At 49.0% G+C, this 22,337-nt stretch overlaps 1 protein-coding gene across 2 annotated transcripts in view; it reads right to left on the minus strand.

The window, feature by feature from the left end:
* Window positions 1-11,012: 11,012 nt before the first annotated feature.
* Window positions 11,013-22,337, minus strand: part of LOC138764509 (CREB-regulated transcription coactivator 2-like) — a 55,274-nt gene continuing 43,949 nt past the window's right edge. The window contains exons 10-15 of one of the 2 annotated variants that reach the window (XM_069940567.1): window positions 18,192-18,317; window positions 17,817-18,058; window positions 16,850-17,082; window positions 14,514-15,452; window positions 13,701-13,890; window positions 11,013-12,794 (exon numbers count right to left, since the gene is read on the minus strand). In XM_069940567.1, coding sequence (XP_069796668.1) covers window positions 12,589-12,794; window positions 13,701-13,890; window positions 14,514-15,452; window positions 16,850-17,082; window positions 17,817-18,058; window positions 18,192-18,317 — 1,936 coding nt within the window. In that variant the 3' untranslated portion in view covers window positions 11,013-12,588. Of the gene's footprint in view, window positions 12,795-13,700; window positions 13,894-14,513; window positions 15,453-16,849; window positions 17,083-17,816; window positions 18,059-18,191; window positions 18,318-22,337 lie in introns of both variants that reach the window. The other variant, XM_069940566.1, reaches the window with a different exon arrangement.

Genomic DNA, 22,337 nt, shown 5'->3' on the forward strand with positions numbered 1-22,337 from the left:
GGCGGGGAAACGGATCGGGGGTGGGTGGGGGGGCGGGGAAATGGGTCGGTGGGGGCGGGGAATGGGTGGGGGGCGGGGAAATAGGTCGGGGGGCGGGGAAATAGGTCGGGGGCGGGGAAATAGGTCGGGGGGGCGGGGAAATAGGTCGGGGGCGGGGAAATAGGTCGGGGGGCGGGGAAATAGGTCGGGGGGGCGGGGAAATAGGTCGGGGGCGGGGAAATAGGTCGGGGGCGGGGAAATAGGTCGGGGGCGGGGAAATAGGTCGGGGGCGGGGAAATAGGTCGGGGGCGGGGAAATAGGTCGGGGGGGAGCACTGAGCACCTCATTGGTCCGCTGCCTTGGTGACCCTTCTGTTTCTCTTTCTCAATGTGGGGTGTTCTCCGTTTCCCATGCCATGTGCTGGTCCGCTACTTCCCAGAGTCTACACCCCTGCATGGACGCTGCTAAGCACAGGCACCACCATCTTGGGCTAAGACCCTGCGGTGGTGGGATTTTAAAACATTGCTGGCTTGCAGGATGCATCAGTGAGGGGCAGGAGCTGCTCTGATTGAGATCGAGGGGGAGCTGCAGAGAGTGGCGAATGCAGCTCAGGGCATCATGCCAACCTCCCTCCCTTTCACAGATTCCATTCACACTTCATGCAACCGACGCACGGAAGGATCCATCGCACCCAGACACACTCTCTTCTCCCTCCATTTGTTGCAGAGAAGGCTCAGGAGAGTAAGAGGCTTAAAGAGAGTTTCTTCCCAGTATCAGGCTCCTGAATGACCCCCACCATCGTGCTCTTGTGAGGCCCTTGCTCAGTACTAATTGAACTTCCATAGAACATTAGAGCACAGAAAGATTAGCACCACTGTAACAGCATCTGTGATTGTCCTGCGTTGTCTCCAAGGAGCTTGTACGTTCCCCCCATGTCTGGATGGGTTTTCCAATTCCTTCCACCCTTCAAAACGTACGTGGGTTATAACCATATAACAATAAGTCCATGCCGAACAATTTCTCCCAACTAACCCCACTGATCCACACTCAACCAGTAACCCTCCATATACATATCCAACTTCTCCTTAAATGATAATATGGTGCCTGGCTCCACCACATCGACTAGAAGCTCATTCCACACACCCACCACTCTCTGAGTAGAGAAGTCCCCCCTCATCTGTCCACTAAACTCTTGCCCCCTAATTCTCAACATTGTCCTCTCATTTCTATCTCCCCTTCTTAAAGGAAAGTGCCTCAATCAAATCCCCTCTCAACCTTCTATACTCCAAAGAATAAAGACCTCACTTATTTAACCCCTATAACTTAGACCCTGTAATCCTGGCAACATTCTAGTAAATCTCAGCAATCTCTCCAGTTTGTTGATATCTTTCTGATACATTGGTGACCAAGACTGTGCACAATACTCCCAAGTTTCGCCTCACCAATGCCTTGTACAATTTTAACCTAACATCACAGCTCATTGATTCAATGCTCTGATTTATAAAGGCCAACATCCCATAAGCTTTCTTCCCCACCCTATCCATGTGACTTCACCTTCAGTGAACTATGTCCCATTGTCCCTAGATCCCTCTGTTCTACTGCACCCTTCAATGCCTGACAATTCACCATGTATGTCCTATGTTGATTAACCTAACCAAAATGTAACACATTAAACTCCATCTGCCATCCTTCAGCCCATTCTTCTAACTGGCCTAAATCCCTCTGCAAACTTAGAAACACTTCTTCAATATCCACAGCTCCACCTATCTTCGTATCATCCACATACTAACTAATCCAATTAACACCAGATCATTAATGTACATGACAAATAGTAATGGATCCAATACTGAACCCTGAGACGCTTCACTAGTCACTGGCATCCATTCTGACAAACAGTTATCTACCATGACTCTCTGGCATCTCCTGTTCAACCATTGTTGAATCTATTTTACTACCTCAATGTTAATACCTCACGATTAAACCTTTCCTGAGGAACCTTATCAAAGTCCATACAGACAACATCCACTGCCTTACCCTCACCAACTTTCCTGGAGACTTATACACCTTTATTTTCCTTAAAAGCACCAGAACTGCCTCGTCTTTATTCATTATTTTCATAAATTCCCTTACATTACACAGATCAATATGTAAATAATGAAGAAGAAAAAAACTGTTCAAAATTTCACCCATATCCTTTGGTTCCACAAACTGCTGACCACTCTCATCCTCTAAGGGACCAACTTTATCCCTCACTATCCTTTGTCTGCAGAAACCCTTTGGATTTGTTTGCACCTTGCTGGACATCACAACCTCATATCTCCACTTAGCTTTTCTCATTTCTTTCTTCAGTTTCTCCTTCTTCTTTGGCTTGGCTTCGCGGACGAAGATTTATGGAGGGGGTAAAAAGTCCACGTCAGCTGCAGGCACGTTTGTGGCTGACAAGTCCGATGCGGGACAGGCAGACACGATTGCAGCGGTTGCAAGGGAAAATTGGTTGGTTGGGGTTGGGTGTTGGGTTTTTCCTCCTTTGCCTTTTCTCAGTGAGGCGGGCTCTGCGGTCTTCTTCAAAGGAGGTTGCTGCCCGCCAAACTGTGAGGCGCCAAGTTGCACGGTTTGAGGCGTTATCAGCCCACTGGCGGTGGTCAATGTGGCAGGCACCAAGAGATTTCTTTAGGCAGTCCTTGTACCTTTTCTTTGGTGCACCTCTGTCACGGTGGCCAGTGGAGAGCTCGCCATATAATACGATCTTGGGAAGGCGATGGTCCTCCATTCTGGAGACGTGACCCATCCAGCGCAGCTGGATCTTCAGCAGCGTGGACTCGATGCTGTCGACCTCTGCCATCTCGAGTACTTCGACGTTAGGGGTGTAAGCGCTCCAATGGATGTTAAGGATGGAGCGGAGACATCGCTGGTGGAAGCGTTCTAGGAGCCGTAGGTGGTGCCGGTAGAGGACCCATGATTCGGAGCCGAACAGGAGTGTGGGTATGACAACGGCTCTGTATACGCTTATCTTTGTGAGGTTTTTCAGTTGGTTGTTTTTCCAGACTCTTTTGTGTAGTCTTCCAAAGGCGCTATTTGCCTTGGCGAGTCTGTTGTCTATCTCATTGTCGATCCTTGCATCTGATGAAATGGTGCAGCCGAGATAGGTAAACTGGTTGACCGTTTTGAGTTTTGTGTGCCCGATGGAGATGTGGGGGGGCTGGTAGTCATGGTGGGGAGCTGGCTGATGGAGGACCTCAGTTTTCTTCAGGCTGACTTCCAGGCCAAACATTTTGGCAGTTTCCGCAAAGCAGGACGTCAAGCGCTGAAGAGCTGGCTCTGAATGGGCAACTAAAGCGGCATCATCTGCAAAGAGTAGTTCACGGACAAGTTTCTCTTGTGTCTTGGTGTGAGCTTGCAGGCGCCTCAGATTGAAGAGACTGCCATCCGTGCGGTACCGGATGTAAACAGCGTCTTCATTGTTGGGGTCTTTCATGGCTTGGTTCAGCATCATGCTGAAGAAGATTGAAAAGAGGGTTGGTGCAAGAACACAGCCTTGCTTCACGCCATTGTTAATGGAGAAGGGTTCAGAGAGCTCATTGCTGTATCTGACCCGACCTTGTTGATTTTCGTGCAGTTGGATAATCATGTTGAGGAACTTTGGGGGACATCCGATGCGCTCTAGTATTTGCCAAAGCCCTTTCCTGCTCACGGTGTCGAAGGCTTTGGTGAGGTCAACAAAGGTGATGTAGAGTCCTTTGTTTTGTTCTCTGCACTTTTCTTGGAGCTGTCTGAGGGCAAAGACCATGTCAGTGGTTCCTCTGTTTGCGCGAAAGCCGCACTGTGATTCTGGGAGAATATTCTCGGCGACACTAGGTATTATTCTATTTAGTAGAATCCTAGCGAAGATTTTGCCTGCAATGGAGAGCAACGTGATTCCCCTGTAGTTTGAGCAGTCTGATTTCTCGCCTTTGTTTTTGTACAGGGTGATGATGGTGGCATCACGAAGATCCTGAGGCAGTTTACCTTGGTCCCAACAAAGCTTGAAAAACTCATGCAGTTTGGCATGCAGAGTTTTGCCGCCAGCCTTCCAGACTTCTGGGGGGATTCCATCCATACCTGCTGCTTTGCCACTTTTCAGTTGTTCGATTGCCTTATATGTCTCATCCAGGGTGGGAACCTCATCCAGCTCTAGCCTTAGAGGCTGTTGAGGGAGCTGGAGCAGGGCGGAATCTTGGACTGAGCGGTTGGCACTGAAAAGAGATTGGAAGTGTTCTGACCATCGGTTGAGGATGGAGATCTTGTCGCTGAGGAGGACTTTGCCGTCTGAGCTGCGCAGCGGGCTTTGGACTTGGGGTGAGGGGCCGTACACAGCCTTTAGAGCCTCGTAGAAACCCCTGAAGTCGCCAATGTCCGCGCTGAGCTGTGTTCGTTTGGCGAGGCTAGTCCACCACTCATTTTGGATCTCCCGGAGTTTGCGCTGAAGATGGCTGCATGCGCGACGGAAGGCTTGTTTCTTCTCTGGACAGGACGGCTTTGTAAGGTGAGCCTGGTGGGCAGCTCGCTTCTTTGCCAGCAGCTCCTGGATTTCCTGGCTGTTTTCGTCAAACCAGTCCTTGTTTTTCCTGGAGGAGAAGCCCAGTACCTCTTCAGTGGATTGCAGTATGGTAGTCTTCAACTGATCCCAGAGGGTTTCAGGGGACGGGTCCGTGAGGCGGGTTGCAACGTCGAGCTTTGCTTTGAGGTTTGCCTGGAAGTTTCCTCTCGCTTCGTCTGACTGCAGTTTTCCAACATTGAACCTCTTTCTGGGGGCTTTATTGTTCCTGGGCTTTGGCTTGAAGTGAAGGTTGAGCTTGCAGCGAACCAGCCGGTGGTCAGTGTGGCATTCCGCGCTAGGCATGACCCTGGTGTGGAGCACATCTTGTTTGTCACTTTCTCGCACCAGGAGCTCCTTTGCGCAGGCCCGAGGACAGGTCCACGTCCTCCCCCTCAACGTCCTCCCCCTCCACGTCCTCCCCCTCAAAAGATGCTCACAAACTCAAGCTAGCATGCTGGAACATCAGAACCATGCTAGACAAGGCTGACAGCCACCGACCTGAACGTCGGTCTGCCCTCATTGCACATGAACTCCTCAGACTTGACATCGACATAGCCGCTCTCAGTGAAGTCCGCCTGGCAGATGTAGGCAGCCTCCAAGAACGCGGCGCGGGCTACACACTCTACTGGCCTGGCAAGCCTTTGGATGAACGACGCCTATCTGGTGTAGGCTTCATGGTCAAGAGCTTCATTGCCTCCAAACTCGAAAACCTTCCGACAGGCCTCTCGGACCGAATCATGTCCATGCGACTCCCACTTCAAAACAAGCGTCACATCACCCTCATCAGTGTCTATGCTCCAACCCTCCAGGCGGAACCAGCAGAAAAGAACAAGTTCTACACCGACCTGCGCAACCTCATCCAACGTACCCCTACAGCCGACAAGGTTGTCATCCTGGGCGACTTCAACGCTCATGTCGGCAAAGACTCAGAAACCTGGCCAGGAATCCTGGGCAAGCATGGCGTCGGCAAGTGCAACGACAATGGGCGCCTCCTGTTGGAGCTCTGCGCAGAACAGCGGCTTGTCATTACAAACACCCTTTTTCAGCAGAGGGACAGCCTTAAGACCACCTGGATGCATCCCCGATCCAAACACTGGCACCTCCTGGACTACATCCTAGTTTCTCCTTACATCCTTCATATTCCTCTAACACCTCATTTACTTCATGCTGTTTACACTTTTTGTACACCTCTCTTTCTGAGCCACACTTCCAAAAACACTTCAAAACCAGGCTCCCTAAAACTTTTAACCTTTCCTTTTATCTCTGTATCTGTAACATTTCACCTTCCCATAACACAATTGATCCCAGTCCACACCTTCCCAATCCATTCTCATCTCTTCAAAATCGGCCTTTCTCCAAACAAAACTCTCAACCCTGGCTCCAGACCTTTCTCCATAATCATTTTGAAACCAATAGTTTTGTGATCACTAGACCCAAAGTGCTCCCCTACACACACACCTCCGTCACCTGACCCATCTCATCTCCTGATGGCAGATACAACACTGCCCCTTCTCTAGTTGGTACCTCTATATGTTTTTTTTTAATTTTTTATTTTTCACACCATAAATCACGTTAGCCATGATATACACTTTTTCTTTTTCACACATATACAGTGACTTTTTCTCCCCCCCCCCTCCCTCCTCCCAAGCCACCCCCCCACACCCCCCCCTCATCAATTTTAGGTATACAATCTAGGTTGCATTAAGCCAGTCAGACAATGTTGTCATTCAACAAAAATACACCAGAAATTCTACTGAGTCCATTCTTTTCTTTTCTTCTCCTTCCATCAACTTAGGTAATGTTTGTTCCCGGTAGGTTTTCGCTATTGTATTTAATGTGAGGCTCCCATACTTGTTTGAATATTTCAATATTATTTCTTAAACTATATGTTATTTTTTCTAATGGAATACATTTATTCATTTCTATATACCATTGTTGTATTTTCAAATTATCTTCCAATTTCCAGGTTGACATAATACATTTTTTTGCTACGGCAAGGGCTATCTAAACAAATCTTTTTTGTGCATCTTCCAAGTCAATTCCAAATTCTTTATTTTTTATGTTACTTTGGAGAAAGATCTCTGGATTCTTTGGTATATTGTTTTCTGTTATTTTATTTAATATCTGATTGAGATCATCCCAAAATTTTTCTACTCTCTCACATGTCCAGATTGCATGAATTGTTGTTCCCCTTTCTTTTTTACATCGAAAACATCTATCAGATACTGTTGGGTCCCATTTATTTAACTTTTGCGGTGTAATGTATAGTCTGTGTAACCAATTATATTGTATCATACGCAGCCTCGTATTTATTGTATTTCTCATCGTTCCAGAACATAATTTCTCCCATGTTTCCTTTTTTATCTTTATATTTAAATCTTGTTCCCATTTTTGTTTAGTTTTACCATTTTTTTCCTCATTCTCCTTTTCTTGCAGTTTAATATACATATTTGTTATAAATCTTTTGATTAACATTGTATCTGTAATCACATATTCAAGGTTACTTCCCTCTGGTAACCTCAAATTGCTTCCTAATTTATCTTTCAAGTAGGATCTCAGTTGGTAATATGCCAGCGCTGTATCTCCAGTCATATTGTACTTATCTCTCATTTGTTCAAAGGATAAGAATCTACTTCCTGAAAAACAATTTTCTATTCTTTTAATCCCTTTTTTTTCCCATTTTCTAAAGGAAAGGTTGTCTATTGTAAAAGGGAGTAGCTTATTTTGCGTCAATATTAGTTTTGGTAATTGATAATTTGTTTTATTTCTTTCTACATGAATATTCTTCCATATATTGAGGAGATGGTGTAATACTGGAGAAGTTCTATGTTGTACCAATTTTTCATCCCATTTATATAATATGTGTTCAGGTATCTTTTCCCCTATTTTATCTAATTCTAATCTCGTCCAGTCTGGTTTTTCCCTTGTTTGATAAAAATCTGATAGGTACCTTAATTGTGCGGCTCTATAATAATTTTTGAAGTTTGGCAATTGTAAGCCTCCTTGTTTATACCATTCTGTTAATTTATCTAGTGCTATCCTCGGTTTCCCCCCTCTCCATAAAAATTTCCTTATTATTTTCTTTAACTCTTTGAAGAATTTTTCTGTCAGTTGTATTGGCAATGCCTGAAATAAGTATAGTATCCTTGGAAAAATGTTCATTTTAATACAGTTTATCCTTCCTATCAGTGTTAGTGGTAGTTCTTTCCAATGCTCTAAATCGTCCTGTAATTTTTTCATTATGGATTGTAATTGAGTTTATATAATTGGCCTAGATTTTTGTTTATTTGTACACCTAGGTATCTTATTGCCTGCATTTGCCATCTGAATGGGGATTCCTTCTTAAATTTTGAGAAATCTGCGTTATTCATAGGCATTGCTTCACTTTTATTTACGTTTATCTTGTATCCCGACACTTCTCCATATTCCTTCAATTTCTTATATAGTTCTTTTATTGATAGTTCTGGTTCTGTTAAGTACACTATCACATCATCCGCAAATAGACTGATTTTATATTCCCTGTCTTTTATTTTTATTCCTTTTATATTATTATCTATTCTTATCGCTTCTGCTAGTGGTTCTATAGCTAGCGCAAACAATAATGGTGATAGTGGGCATCCCTGCCGCGTTGACCTGCTTAAGTTAAATTGCTTTGATACATGTCCATTTACTGTCACTTTCGCTAACGGTCCCTTATATAATGCTTTAATCCAATTAATATACTTCTCCGGTAAACTGAATTTTTGCAATACTTTGAACAAATAATTCCATTCTACTCTGTCGAAGGCCTTCTCTGCGTCTAAAGCAACTGCTACTGCAGGTGCTTTATTTCCTTCTACTGCATGAATTAAGTTAATAAATTTACAAATATTGTCTGTTGTGCGTCTTTTTTTGATAAATCCAGTTTGGTCTAAATTTACCATTTTCGGTACCTGTTCTGCTAATCTGTTTGCTAATAGTTTAGCTATTATCTTATAATCTGTGTTTAGCAAAGATATTGGTCTATATGACGCTGGTGAGAGTGGATCTTTCCCTTGTTTTAGTATCACTGTAATTATTGCTGTTTTACATGAATCTGGTAAGTTTTGTGTCTCATCAATCTGGTTGATTACATCCAGGAGGGGCGGTATTAATAGGTCTTTAAATGTTTTGTAGAATTCTATTGGGAGTCCATCCTCTCCTGGTATCTTATTATTTGGTACCTCTATATGTTGGTGTAGAAAACTATCCTACACACATTTAACAGTCTCCAAACCATCCAGCCCGTTTACAGTGCAGGCGTCTCCCACAATCTCCCACAATCACCACCTGGAGTTTATCTACTATTTCCTTACAAATTTGCTTCTCCAGGTCCCCCTCCACAGTAGGTGGTCTATAATACACCCCCCTAAAGGTTGCCATTTCCTTCCCACTCCTCAATCCCACCCATGGAGCTTCTCTAGGTGAGCCCAATATCCTTCCAAAGCACCTCTGTAATACTCTCTAACAAGTAGTGCAACACCTCCCCTTCTTTTTCTTCACACCTGAAGCAACGAGATCCTGGTATGTTTAGTTGCCAATCACACTCCTCCTGCAGCCACATTTCACTACTGGCTGTCACATCATAATTCCAAGTTTCGATCCATACTTGAAACTCATCTACTTTTCTCACTATTGAAATAAATACACTGAAGAAAATCTCTCCTCCTCTTGCTCTCCGTTGATGACTAATGGTGCATGCAACTTCTCTGTCTTCCATTTCATCCTCTCCCCAACATCTATTCCTTCCCTCTGATCCCCCCCCCCCACATCTCATTTACACCCACCATTGCAAGGACTAGTGGGCCGAAATGGCCTGTCACTGTGCTCCATGTTTAAATTAAAACTCATTTAAAGCAGGCCCTTTGGCCCTTCTAGTTTGTACCAGACTATTATTCTGATGTACACCCAGTCTATATCCCTCCGTTCTTCTTCCATCCATGTTTTTTTCCTTAAATGTCATCCACTTCAGCTGGCAGCTTGTTCCACACTCCCACCACTCTCTGTGTGAAGAGGTTCCCCTAAACGTTTCCCCTTTCACCCGCAACGTGTGCCCTCTGGTATGTATCTCACCCATCCTCAATGGAAAAAAGCCCATCTACATTTACTCTGCCTATCTCCCTCTCAATGTTGTATACCTCCATCAAATCTCCCCTCATTCTTCTACACTCCAGAGAATAAAATCCTCTCCGAACTTGCACTGACTGGTCGGCAGGAAACAGAGAGCGGGAATAAAGGGATGCTATTCTAGTTGGCTACCAGCCACCACTGGTGTTCTGCAGGGGTCGGTGTTGGGGCCACTTCTTTTTATGTTGTGTGTTAATGATTTGGATTGTGGAATAAATGGTTCTGTGACTTAGTTTGCAGATGATACATGGATGGGTGGGTGGTGCGGAGGAAACAGAAAGGCTGCAGAGAGACAGATAGATGAGAATGGGCAAAGAGGGGGCAGATGAAATATAATATTGGAAAATGTATGGTCACGCCCTTTGGTAGAAATAGATGGCAGACCCTTATTTAGATGGGAAGAAAATTCAAATTCTGAGGTGAGACCCCGGGCTGGTTGAGTTAGAAGGTGAAGGAGAATACAGTGTTGGTGTTCATTTCTAGAGGCATTGGATATAAGAGCAGGGTGTAATGTTGAGACTCTATAAACCTCTGGTGAGACCTCAATTGGGTGCTGTATTTGAGAAAAGACCTGCTGGCTTTGGAGAGGTTTCAGAGAAGATTTACTGGAATTATACCAGGAATGAAAGGGTTAAAGATGAGGAATGACTGTCAGATCTTGGACTGTACTTGTTGGAGTCTAAAAGGCTGACGGGAGGACCCAGTAGAGGTATTTCAAATGCTGAAAGGCCTGGGCAGTGTAGATGTGGTAAAGATGTTTCCCATGGTCAGGGAGTCTTGGACAAGAGGGAAAAACTTCAGGATAAAAGGGTATCAATTTAAAACAGAGATGGGGAAAAAATTCTTTAGACAGGGGAGTCGTGAGTCTGTGAACATTGCCACAGCCGGCTGTGGAAGTGAGATCGTTGGGTGGATTTAAGGCAGAGATTTGATTAGTCAGGGCATCAAGGGTTACAGAGAGAAAGCTGGGGAGTGGGGCTGAGTGGGAAGATGGATCAGCTAGTGATTAGAATGGTGGAGCAGACTCGATGGGTCAAAGGGCCTACTTCTGCTTCGATATCTTGTCATCTTATTGATATCTTTTCTGTAGTTATGTGATCCTTCTGATCGTCACCTGACACAGCATAATCTTCCTCATTACCCAACTGTCTGAATGACATAGATAACCTGTTAGAGTGTTCACAGAAGAACCTAATACTGATGGGCTCCCCCACTGGTCAGCATGAACCAGAGAGGCAGAATGGCATCCTCACACGCTGGGCGTGCTGACCTTCAGCTGTTCCGAGTGGCCTTCTCTAGGAACGAGAGTGAGTCAAAATGAAAAATGTCTGTGTAATTTGCTTTTTAAAACATGTAACAGTGATGTTAACAAAAATTTTTTACAAAAGTTATACAATTAAAAAATCAGCTCCATATTACAACTGAATGTCTCGAGGTGACACATCAGCAGAGGGGAGGGAGGGTGCAGTAGGTGGGTGGTCTGCCAAGGTGGTGACAGGAGATGTGGCTCGATGAGATGCGCTGGGGAGGGAGACTGGGGTTTCGGTGCAGGGGGCTGGTGTTTCAGTCCCGAGGGGGTGGGGGGGCCATGTTTCAGTCCCAAGGGGTGGGGAGTGGTGTTTCAGTCCCAATGGGGTGGGGGGTGGTGTTTCAGTCCCAATGGGGTGGGGGGTGGTGTTTCAGTCCCGAGGGGGTGGGGGGATCATGTTTCAGTCCCGGGGTGGGAAGAGATGGTCCCCAGCAACAGAGGGCTCTAGGCATGACAGGCCGCTGAGGGAGGGTCTCCACACTGAACGGTTCGGTGACCGGCAACCTTTAGCATGAAGAGCAAGAGGTGAGTGGTAGTCTGGGGGGGGGGGGTGAAGGATAGACCAACTGAAGGGGTCTCTCCATCAGGTCAGAAGCTGGGGGAACAGGTCAAGGTGCAGAAATGACATATTGACCCCCCTTCTCTCACCCCTATCCTCCAGCCTACTCAACAGAGGCAGCTCTGGAGGTTCATCACCTCTGGGAGAAGATCCCACTGTCCGGGCCCATGTGGGTCAGAGGGGGAAGATCCCTGCTCCCCATCACTGACCCTGGAGTTAGAGATGGGGTGGGGGGAGAAATCAGCCAGGGTTCCTACTCCCTGACACTGCCCAGAGACCCCGGGGTTAGAGAGAGGGGTGTTCAGCCAGAGATTGTGCTTGAGGCCCTGATTGAATGGGTTTACCCCCTGCCCCCACCAATTGTAGGCAGCTGTCAGCTCAGAAAGGAGAGGTGGGGTGGGAGGGGGGGGTGGGTTGTGATGGATCCTCCCCTCCCCCAACATCACTCACAACTTAACATTGCATAGCTTGGAAAATATTTAAACTTTGATATTTTACATTATTTACAATATGTACACACTAGAGGATCCCGTTCTACTGTAACACTGTCTCCACAAGGGTACCCACTGGTCAGAGGTGATGGGAGTCAGGCAGGGGGGAGGGGGTACAGGGGGAGGGGGAGAAGGAGAAAGGGGAAAGAGGGGAGAAAGAGGGGAAGAAGGGGAATATGGTCCATTACCACCAGTCATGTACTCTGGTGTAATGCTGAAGGGTCTTCTCTGGAGGCTTCATAGGGGCCCAAGCGTATTGGAGACTCGCACCCTTCGCCCCTCTCCCCTCCCCTGCTGCGGCCAGTTGGTGTGCTTGCGATCTGGTTCCCACCCCTCCTCCCCATAAACACCCCTATCCCCAGCTCCAAGCAGTGGCTTGTAGACTGCAGCTTAATAATACACGGTATTTACACTGTGTGTCCCTCCAGGGGAGGGTAGGTCCAGTGACTGGGGTCAGGCACCCTGTCCCGGTTCTCTGCTGGGTCCCGTTGCCCACTCCTTCGGTCTGGGGTGCGTCGGGCACCTCCTCCTACAGGCGATCGGTCCGGAAGGTGTCCTCCACTGAAGGGTCAGACAGGAGGCTCAGATCTGGGTCACTGAGCATGCTCAGCCCTGCCAGAGTCAGGGGATCAACCTTCAGCTCGGACTCCAGCGGGTACTGGGAGTCCAGCTCGAATCCCGGCAGCCCCTCCAGGGCCGTGGTGATATCCTTGGAGAATCCGGGAGGGGAGTCGTCTGTGCGGGGGAGGAGATGGGATGAAGTGGGTTGGTTCACCCCTCACTGACCCCCTCTCACTGCGTAGCGCTCCCTCCAAGTTGTCTGCACCTCATGCTCACTGGTGCTCCACCCTTGATACCCTCCCTCCTCACTGCCCCTCCTTCGTCCACCCCTCCCTCCTCACTGCCCCTCCTTCATCCACCCCTCCCTCCTCACTGCCCCTCCTTCGTCCACCCCCCTCCTCACTGCCCCTCCTTCGTCCACCCCTCCCTCCTCACTGCCCCTCCTTCGTCCACCCCTCCCTCCTCACTGCCCCATCTTCCTCCACCCCTCCCTCCTCACAGCCCCTTCTTCCTCCATCCCTCCCTCCTCACCACATCTCCCTCCTTACACCTCCCTCCTCGCTGCCCCTCCCGCAACAATCCCTCCGCACTGCCACTTCCTCCCCCGGAGCTCCCTCCCACAGCGGTCCCTCCTTGCCGACCCTCCATCTCACGGTGCTCCCTCCTCCACCCTTCCCTCCTGCAGCGATCCCCCCTCACTGCCCCTCCTTCAGCCAATGGGGAAACGGCAAGGCTTCGGCCAATGGGGAAAACGGCTGGCAATCGACCAATGGGGAAATGGCTGGCAATCGGCCAATGGGGAATTGGTAGAGCAAGGGCTGATGTAAAACGGTGAGGCCTGGGCCAATGGAGAAATGGCTGGGGATCTTGGCCATTTGGAAACAGAGGGGTCTCTGCCAATGGGAATGGGGGTCTTGGCCAATGGGAATAAGCAGGGTCTTGCCCAATGGGAATTTATGGATCAGGGCTGCTGGGTCAGGAGCCACGAGGTCGGGGGCTGCAGGGTCAGGAGTCGCGGGTTCAGAGGTTGCAGGGTTAGGTGTCACGGGGTTGTGGCTGCAGCTGCATCTGGCACCGGACCTGTGAGGATGATGTTGGGAATGGCCCCCATCCGGCTGGAGGAGAACAGCTTTGGTTTGGTCAGGAACTGCGGCTCCAGCAGGGACAGGGGCGTCTCCATGGCAGCCTGCGGGAAGCTGCAGTTCCCCACGTCTCCACTCAACCCATCCATGTTCAGCAGCAGGCTGCCTGGAGTCCGGTCTGACTTGTACTGCTGAGTTGGGGTGGGGGGGGGGGGGGGGGAAGAAGGGAGAGAGAGAGAGGAGGGAAGGGAGGGGGAGGAAGATGGAGGGCAGAGGGAGGGGGGAGAGAGAGAAGGAGGGAAATTCAGACAATTAATGTCCTTTGAGTGGACAGGAACACACCCAACATTGTGGCATCTCTCCCATCTGGCTGCTTGGTCCTGGGGACCAACGGCCCACCGATCCTCCCTGGGGGCTTATGAACCTTCCCCAGGGTCTATGGATCCTCCCTGGGGGACCGTGTACCCTCCCCAGGTATCTTGAAGGGTCTCGAGGGGCCACAGACTTGCCCGAGGGGTCCACCAACCTTCCACAGGGGCCCTATGCGGACTAGGTGGAATCTCCAGCGTTTCCCCCCCTTCCCTGCTTCGGTTGACTGGTGTCTCTGCATGCCCCCTTCCCTCCCACCAGAAGCGGTGGTTCACCAGCCCCCTCCCTCCAAAACCCCGAGCTGGACACAGGCCCTGCTGGCTCTCGCAGAGGTCGTCAATCAAGAAGCTCACCACCCCACCACTCCCCCAACATCGGACTCAGGACCATGTCCTCTAGGTTCGACCCTCCCACCCACACCGTGACCGCAGGGAACACTCACAGTGGCCGCGGTCTGGGCGGGGGTCAGCAACGAAGGCCGGCCTTGCTGCTGCCCTGTGCTGCTCTGTGGCTGCTGGTAAATTGGCCGTGTCTGCTGGTAGGCTGTTTGATGGGAACCCGTCTGCTGGGAGAGCTGGTAACCCGTCTGCTGGGAGGGCTGGTAACCCGTCTGCTGGGAGGGCTGGTAACCTGTCTGCTGGGAGGGCTGGTAGCTGGACTGCTGGGCAGCTTGTGTCTGCTGGTAACCGCACTGTTGAGAGGGTTGTGATTGTTGGTAATTGGTTTGCGGGGAGGGCTGTGATTGCTGGTAACCGGTCTGCTGGTAGGGCTGGGGTTGTTGGTAATTGGTCTGCTGGGATTTCTGGTGACCAGTCTGCTGGGAGGACTGTGTTTGTTGGTAACCTGTCTGCTGGTAGGTCTGGGGTTGTTGGTAATTTGTCTGCTGGGACTGCTGGTGACTGGTCTGCTGGGAGGACTGGGGTTGTTGGTAACCAGTCTGCTGGTAGGGCTGGGGTTGTTGGTAACCGGTCTGCTGGGAAGATTGTGTCTGTTGGGAACCAGTCTGCTGGGAGGTTTGAGATTGTTGGTAACTGGTCTGCTGGGACTGCTGGTAACCACTCTGCTGGGATGACTGGGTTTGTTGATAACTGCTCTGCTGGGATGGCTGGGGTTGTTGATAACTGCTCTGCTGGGAATGCTGATAACTACTCTGCTGGGAGGGTTGTGTCTGCTGGCAACTGGCCTGCTGGGACTGTTGGTAACCACTTTGCTGAGAGGGTTGAGTCTGCTGGTAACTGGCCTGCTGGGACTGTTGGTAACCACTCTGCTGAGAGGGTTGAGTTTGCTGGTAACTGGCCTGCTGGTATGCCTGCTGCTGGCAGAAGGGGTATGGGGGCAGCCGTTGGTCCAAGGCAAGGTTGCTGGTGTCCAAAGGAATGCCCTGGGAAGCAGAAAGAAGACCATTAGATCCATCCCATCCTTGCTGCCTCCCTCCCCCTCCCCCCATTCACCAGTACCCTGCCATTCACTGGGGAGACTTGCCTCGGACTGCCACAATCCATGTGGAGTTCTGGAATGCGAAGACATGTTGAAGAGTCGGGGCAGCGGAGGGGAACCAACGTGTGGCGGCGCTCACTTCCACCCCAACGCTCAGCCTGCTGCTGTCGGTGGGAGAGGTGTCGGAGTGGCCTGGCACTGAAGAACTGCAGAATGTCTTATCAACCTCAGGGTGAGAGGGGGCACTGGGAGCCAGTACTGCTCCTCCCGGGAGTTGACTACTGCCCGGCAAACAGTGGAGTCGGGGGGGGGGGTAGCCAGGTTTTGACGTTAGGGGAGGCGAGAGCACATTAAGAGACAAGGTGATCACAGCTTTGTAACCAGCGCACAAAGCCTCCAGGCCCTTCTCCCCTCTCCAACCCCTCCTCTCCTCTTCCATCCCTCTCCACTCCCCTTCCTCTCCCCTCCCCCTCTACTCCTCTTCCCCCTCCTCTGCCCTTCCTTGAAAGAAACAACAAAAGACTTTTCTCTTACACCTCTCCCAACTCCTTAGAGTGGGTGAACAACCATTGATGTTCCCCTAGAGGGCGGGAGCTGAAACTGATGGAGGAAACATGCCGGACAATCTGTGCAGATAAAGTTCCCACAAAAGAAAATGACCACACTCTTTCGTGTGTTTATTCCATTGGTCACGGGAAACCTTGGCATCATCTTACATTGAATGATTATCCTACTGGGCAAAGCAATCTTTCTGCTGAAGTGTTTGAGATGATTCTTTGAGCCTGAAGTCTAATGGCATGGTACCAAGATAACAAATATCCTTGGCCTACTACCACACATGCTCCAGTGTGTGGTAGGCTGAGGGGACACACAGGTGAAGGTTCGGAGTCAGGCGTCAGGAGCTCTGGTGTAAACCAAAGGGAGGGTTCAGAGTCGGGAGCTCCAGTCATCGGAGCTCCCAACGCCCATCTCAAAACCCTCCCCTACCTGAACTGTGGGGCATAATATGCAATTCAGGTTTTAAATTTTACTCACAGCTCTCATCTCTCGGGCTCTCCTTTTCCGATTTACTGTTCAAACATGTGATAAATTTTAAATTCTTTGTGTTTGCGCCAATTCGCGCATGATGCCATGGTTTCACAGTTGAACAAATGTGCTCAGGCCCCACCTTCCCAACCCCCAGCTACGCCCACTGGGCACAGTGTGTGGATGCAGTGTGTGGACTAACAGTCTGTCTTGGCCCCCTGCCAATTCTAACTCCAAGATATAACTCCCCACCGACAACCCGTCACGCCCACCCCCCCCCCCCCATCGACGATGACTCCCCCTCCATCTTCTTACCTGAGTGATGGACGAGAGGGTGGGTGACATGGTGGGTGAGAACTGCTTGCCATGTGGCCTCCGGGAGTCAGACCCCGACAGGACGAGGGGGTTGAGAGGAGCCCGTCTCCTGGGTGAGGCGCTAAGTCCGGGCCCCAGCGAGGGGTTGCTGAGGGAGGTGTGGAGGGAAGAGCCACTGAGTGAGGAGTGTAGTGAAGGGTTGCTGAGGGAGGACTGCAACGAGGTGGTCAGGCCTGTGGGGGAGGGAGATAGGGAGCCCGTCATCACAAGACCCACATGCTCATTCACTCCCCCGACACCCCCCAAACCCAGTTCATCCCACCTCCTTCCTCCCCACTCCCTAGTTCATTGCTCCCAACCACCCCATGTTCACTCCCCCACTCCACTGGTTCACTTTTCCCCACTCCACCTCCTTGGTTCACTCTCCACCTCACCCAGTTCTCTCCCCCACAGACCCTTGGTTCAATCCTCCCCATCCCCCACCCCCGGATCATAACCCCATCCCACGTGGGGATGGGGAGGGAGAGGCTTGTGAGGGGAAGGGGAGAGGATGTATGGGGAAGAGGAAAGGAGGTCTGTGGGTGATCCGTGGGGAAGGGGACCAAATGAAAGGAGTCCATGTGGAGGAGGGGTTTTGTGTGGAGGGGAAGGGGAGGATCCATAGGGATAGGGTGAGTGTCCATGGAGGGAGGGGGAGGGGGTCCATGGGGGGGGGGGGAAGAAAGAGTCCATGGGGTTGGGTTGGGGCTCCTTGGGGAGGGGGTCCATGCAGAGGGGGAGGGGTCTGTGGAGTGTGGAGAGGTTCCATGGGGAGGTAGAGGTGGATGAAGTACATGGAGAGGGGGACTGGGCCCGTAAGGAGGGGAAGAGGGTCGTGAGGAGGGGATCCATAGGGAGAAGACTGTCCATGCTGGTGGCGGTGTCCATGGGTGTGGGGAGAGGGTCCGTGGTGAGGGGAGGTGCCTACCTGCCCCCTCGAAGCTGGCGGCCACTCTGGGGGATGAGGTGAGACCGAGTTGGGTCATGGTGCCGGCTAGGTTCCCAGTACTGTGCCCTCCGCTGATGCTGGAGTACAGAGACTCTTCGGGGTCCAGTGGTGTGGGCAACGGCGACTGGAAGTGAAGGTTGGTGAGATCCGGCAGTGACCCTCCACTGTTCAGTGCCCCAGGGCCATGCGAGACGCCACCAGTGTCCGGCGACGGGAAGATGCTGCAAGAAAACCGGGTTGCGGTTAATGTGAGCTGCTCTGCACCCAGTTAACGTGAGCCCGTGGTTCACCTGGTTAATGTCAGCTGTCGTGGACCCAGTTAAGGAGTCGTTTTCAGGGTCTCGGTTAACTTGCCTCATCTTGTTCCCCCGCCTCCACATGTCCTCCTTCAGCGTGGCAGGTGACGACCAGGCCATCGACTCCTCCGCGCCCTCCTGCATCAACCGTGGCCACGGCTCGGAGAATGCCAGGGGGCCTTTGCTGGTGGTGGGGGGCAGAGAAGAATCAGTGATGGGGGTTGGGTGGGGGCTTTCCTCTCTTAAGAAATCCACCCCTTTCAGCAGCAGATGTGGATGCCAGCCAGAACTTGTGCCCATGGACAGCGGGTTAATTAAGGAGGTAAATAAGAGCAGGAGTCGGCCATCTGGCCAGTGAACCTTGCTCCACCACTCAATGAGATCATGGCTGATCTGATGATGGGCTGATCTCCACCGACTTACATGTTCCCTGACTACGTAAAAATCTATCCAACCTTGTCTTAACTATATTTACTGAGGTCGCCTCCACTGTTTCAATGGGTAGCAAATTCCACAGATTCACCACCCATCTGGGAACATAGAACATGTAGCACAGTGCAGACCCTACAGCCCTCGATGTTGTGCTGACCCATATATTCCTTCCTAAAAAAAGTACTAAACCCTCCCTAACTCGTAACCCTCTATTTTTCTTCCATCCATGTGTCTAAGAGTCTCTTAAATGCCCCTAATGTTCCAGCCTCCACTGCTACCCCTGGCAATACATTCCAGGCTCCCACCACTCTCTATGTAAAAAAACTTAGCCCTGACGTCTCCCCGAAACTTCCTTCCCTTCATTTTGTACACACATCCTCTGGTGTTTTTTTTTGTTCCTGCCCTGAGTTACAAGCACTAGTCGTCCACCCTATCCATGGCTCTCAGAATCTTGTAGATCTCAAACATCCCCTCTCATCCTTCTGCACTCCAAAGAGAACAGTCGCAGCTCTACTAACCTTGCCTCAATAAGACTTATTTTCCAGTCTGGACAACATCCTCTGCCCCCCTTTCCACAGCTTTAAAATCCTTCCTATAATGAGGGGACCAGAACTGAACCTCATTTCCTCCTCCTCTCCATCTGAAATCTACTACCCTGAATCCTGAGGCACGCGTGGGATGTGCTTCCACGGTGACCCGGTAAGAGTGGTGGTGTGGAGCCAGTCACACTCTGCAGCCGGGAATAGAAGGGTTTGTGCAAGCAGTCGGCAGGTCATCAGGAGCAGACAACTAACAACAGTTGAGGGGGTGGGGGGTTTGTTTGACAGTGGTGGACACAAGGGAACAAATAATTCCTGTTAGGTCCGTGCTCATCTTAACTAAAACCCCAATCGACAACTGTTCATTCCTGGGTCATGGGTCCGACTGAGTTCTGGTCACACGCACCCAGTGCAACAACAGAGAGGCAACGGCAAACACCACCTCCCACCCCCAACCCCAACCAGTATCAGGGTTGAGTATCAAGTATAAAGGCCCCCTCTCGCTCCAGATCTTCGGGCACCCGGTGCAGAAGGGAAAGGAGGGTGAGGCGTGAAACCAAACATGCCCATCGCTGGAACCTTGTCGGTGGTCTGGCTGAGGTGGCCACTCGTGCTTCACTGGGATATTTTGGCTAGACCCCTCCTTTGGGCAGACGTCTATGACCAGTGGCTCCCTGTTGAGAACTGGAAAGCGCGCTGGACCGGGGTGGGGAGGGGTTTCAATTCAAGAATCATAAAAATATACTGAAAAAAGAATGCAAATATGTGAATAAATATTTTTTTTTCTTCATGTTGAGTCAGTGGTGAAGAAACAAATGCAATGAATTTGGGAGGAGTCACGTGATGGAGTAGTGGCCGGATGGTGAACTCCAGCCCTCTCCAGAAAAGTCGGGAAAAACAAGAGAAAACACAAAGGCACAGAAATAAAAGTTACAGAAAAGTGAGTATAAAGGTGGAAAGAAGATGGCGACAAAAAAAGAAAAATCGAAAGCAACGGTAAGAAGAGAGGAAGAGAAGACAAAGGAGGAAAAAGGTGAAGGCCTTACCTGTCCGAAGAGGCCCGCTGCGGAGAGAGAAACCCGCTCCCTCAGGTCGGTAAATAATGGACTACAAAAATGGCTCGCAGAGCCGAGTAAAAGTGCGCAACCGCGCATGCGCGATACTTCGCGCATGCGCGATGCGAATGAAAAAAAACACACCGACGGGAGGGGGGACCAGCTGGGGAGTCGATCTCCACAGCCGGCAACAACAGCTGCAGAACACCTGCAGCAAGAAGAGACCACAGAAGACAATAGAAACAAGAAAGAAGAGGAGGAAAGGGCAACAAAGAAACAACAGATGGTCAACCCAGAGGAAGAAGAAGAGGAAGAGTATGGTGAAATAGAAGAAGAAAAGAAAGGCAAGGTAAAGGATATACTTGCTCTTATTAAAGGATACATGGAGTCATTTAAAGAATGGCAAACACAGGAATTTAAGGATTTAAGAAAAAGAATAAACAACACAGAAGAGAAAATAAATAAAATGGAGATGACCTTAACAGAAATGGGAAAAAAAATGGACAAGATGGAAGAGCGGGCAGTAGCAGCAGAAATGGAGGTAGAAGACTTAAAAAAGAAATTGGAGAAATCTAATAAAAAAACTAAAGAGACACAAGAACTACTAGCTCAAAAAATAGATACAATGGAAAACCATAACAGAAGAAATAACATAAAGATAGTGGGCCTTAAGGAAGATGAAGAAGGCAAGAATATGAGGGAGTTTATAAAAGAGTGGATCCCTAAGACCCTAGGATGTCCAGAACTACAGCAAGAATTGGAAATAGAAAGGGCACATAGAGTATTGGCCTCTAAACCACAACCACAACAAAAACCAAGATCTATTGTAGTAAAATTCCTAAGATATACTACAAGAGAAAAGGTACTGGAGAAGACAATGGAAAAAGTAAGAGAGGGCAACAAACCACTGGAGTATAAAGGGCAAAAAATCTTCATTTATCCAGATATAAGTTTTGAACTCCTAAAGAAGAGAAAAGAGTTCAATACAGCAAAGGCGATTTTATGGAAGAAAGGGTATAAATTTATACTAAAGCATCCAGCGGTATTGAAAATATTTATTCCAGGACAACAAAACAGACTATTCTCGGATCCAGAAGAAGCACGAAAATTTGCAGAACAATTACAAAAATAGACTGAGGGAGGAAGACGGGTAATGAGAGTTAAAATGATCACGATTGATATGTATGTGGGTAAAGACAAAAATAGACTGAGGGATGAAGACGGGTAATGAGAGTAAAAATTATCACGATTGATATGTATGCGGGTAAAGAGGTATAAGAGTGAATAGAGACAATGAGCATACATGAATGTATCTGTACTTAGAGGAAAATATAGATAGTATAGACAAGAATTAATAAGGGAAGGTAATGGAATAGAGAGAATAAGGAGGGAATTAAAAGAGTGACCTTTGTGACATATGAAAAGTGAAATCTTTTCTGGGGGAGGCGGGGTGGGGGGAAATAGCGGTCACTGCAAAATCAGTTGACGCTTGCGAGTGGATTCGCAAATCCAAATGGAGAGGGGAGATGTGGTTGTCCGACAAGGGATAAAGGACAACTCAGGAGGTGAAGGGGAGATTGGGGATAAATAAGATAGAAATAGGAGAATAAGGAAAATGTTGGATGTTGTAGGAATGTTGTCTTATAAAGAGTTGAAAATAAGAAAACAGAAATGGAAAAGGAGGAAAGGTAATGATGGAAAAACGGAAAGAGAAGATAAACAAAATATAAAAGGGCTACGCTGAACTATATGTCTTTAAATATTAATGGAATACATAACCAAATTAAAAGGAAGAAACTACCAAATTTAAATGAATAAATGTATTCCATTAGAAAAAATAACATATTGGTTAAGAAATAATATTGAAATATTCGAACAAGTATAGGAGCCTTACATTAAATACAATAGCGAAAACCTACCGGGGACAAACATTACCTAAGTTGATGGAAGGAGAAGGAAAGAAAAGAATGGACTCAGTAGAATTTCTGGTGTAATTTTGTTGAATGACAACATTGTCTGACTGGCTTAATGCAACCTAGATTGTATACCTAAAATGGATGAGGGGGGGGGTGGGGGGGTGGTTTGGGAGGAAAGGGAGGGGGGAGAAAAAGTCACTGTATATGTGTGAAAAAAAAATAGTGTACATCATGGCTAATGTGATTTATGGTGTGAAAAATA

Source organism: Narcine bancroftii, chromosome 5 (assembly GCF_036971445.1).
Source record: "Narcine bancroftii isolate sNarBan1 chromosome 5, sNarBan1.hap1, whole genome shotgun sequence".
Taxonomy (NCBI): Eukaryota; Metazoa; Chordata; class Chondrichthyes; order Torpediniformes; family Narcinidae; genus Narcine; species Narcine bancroftii.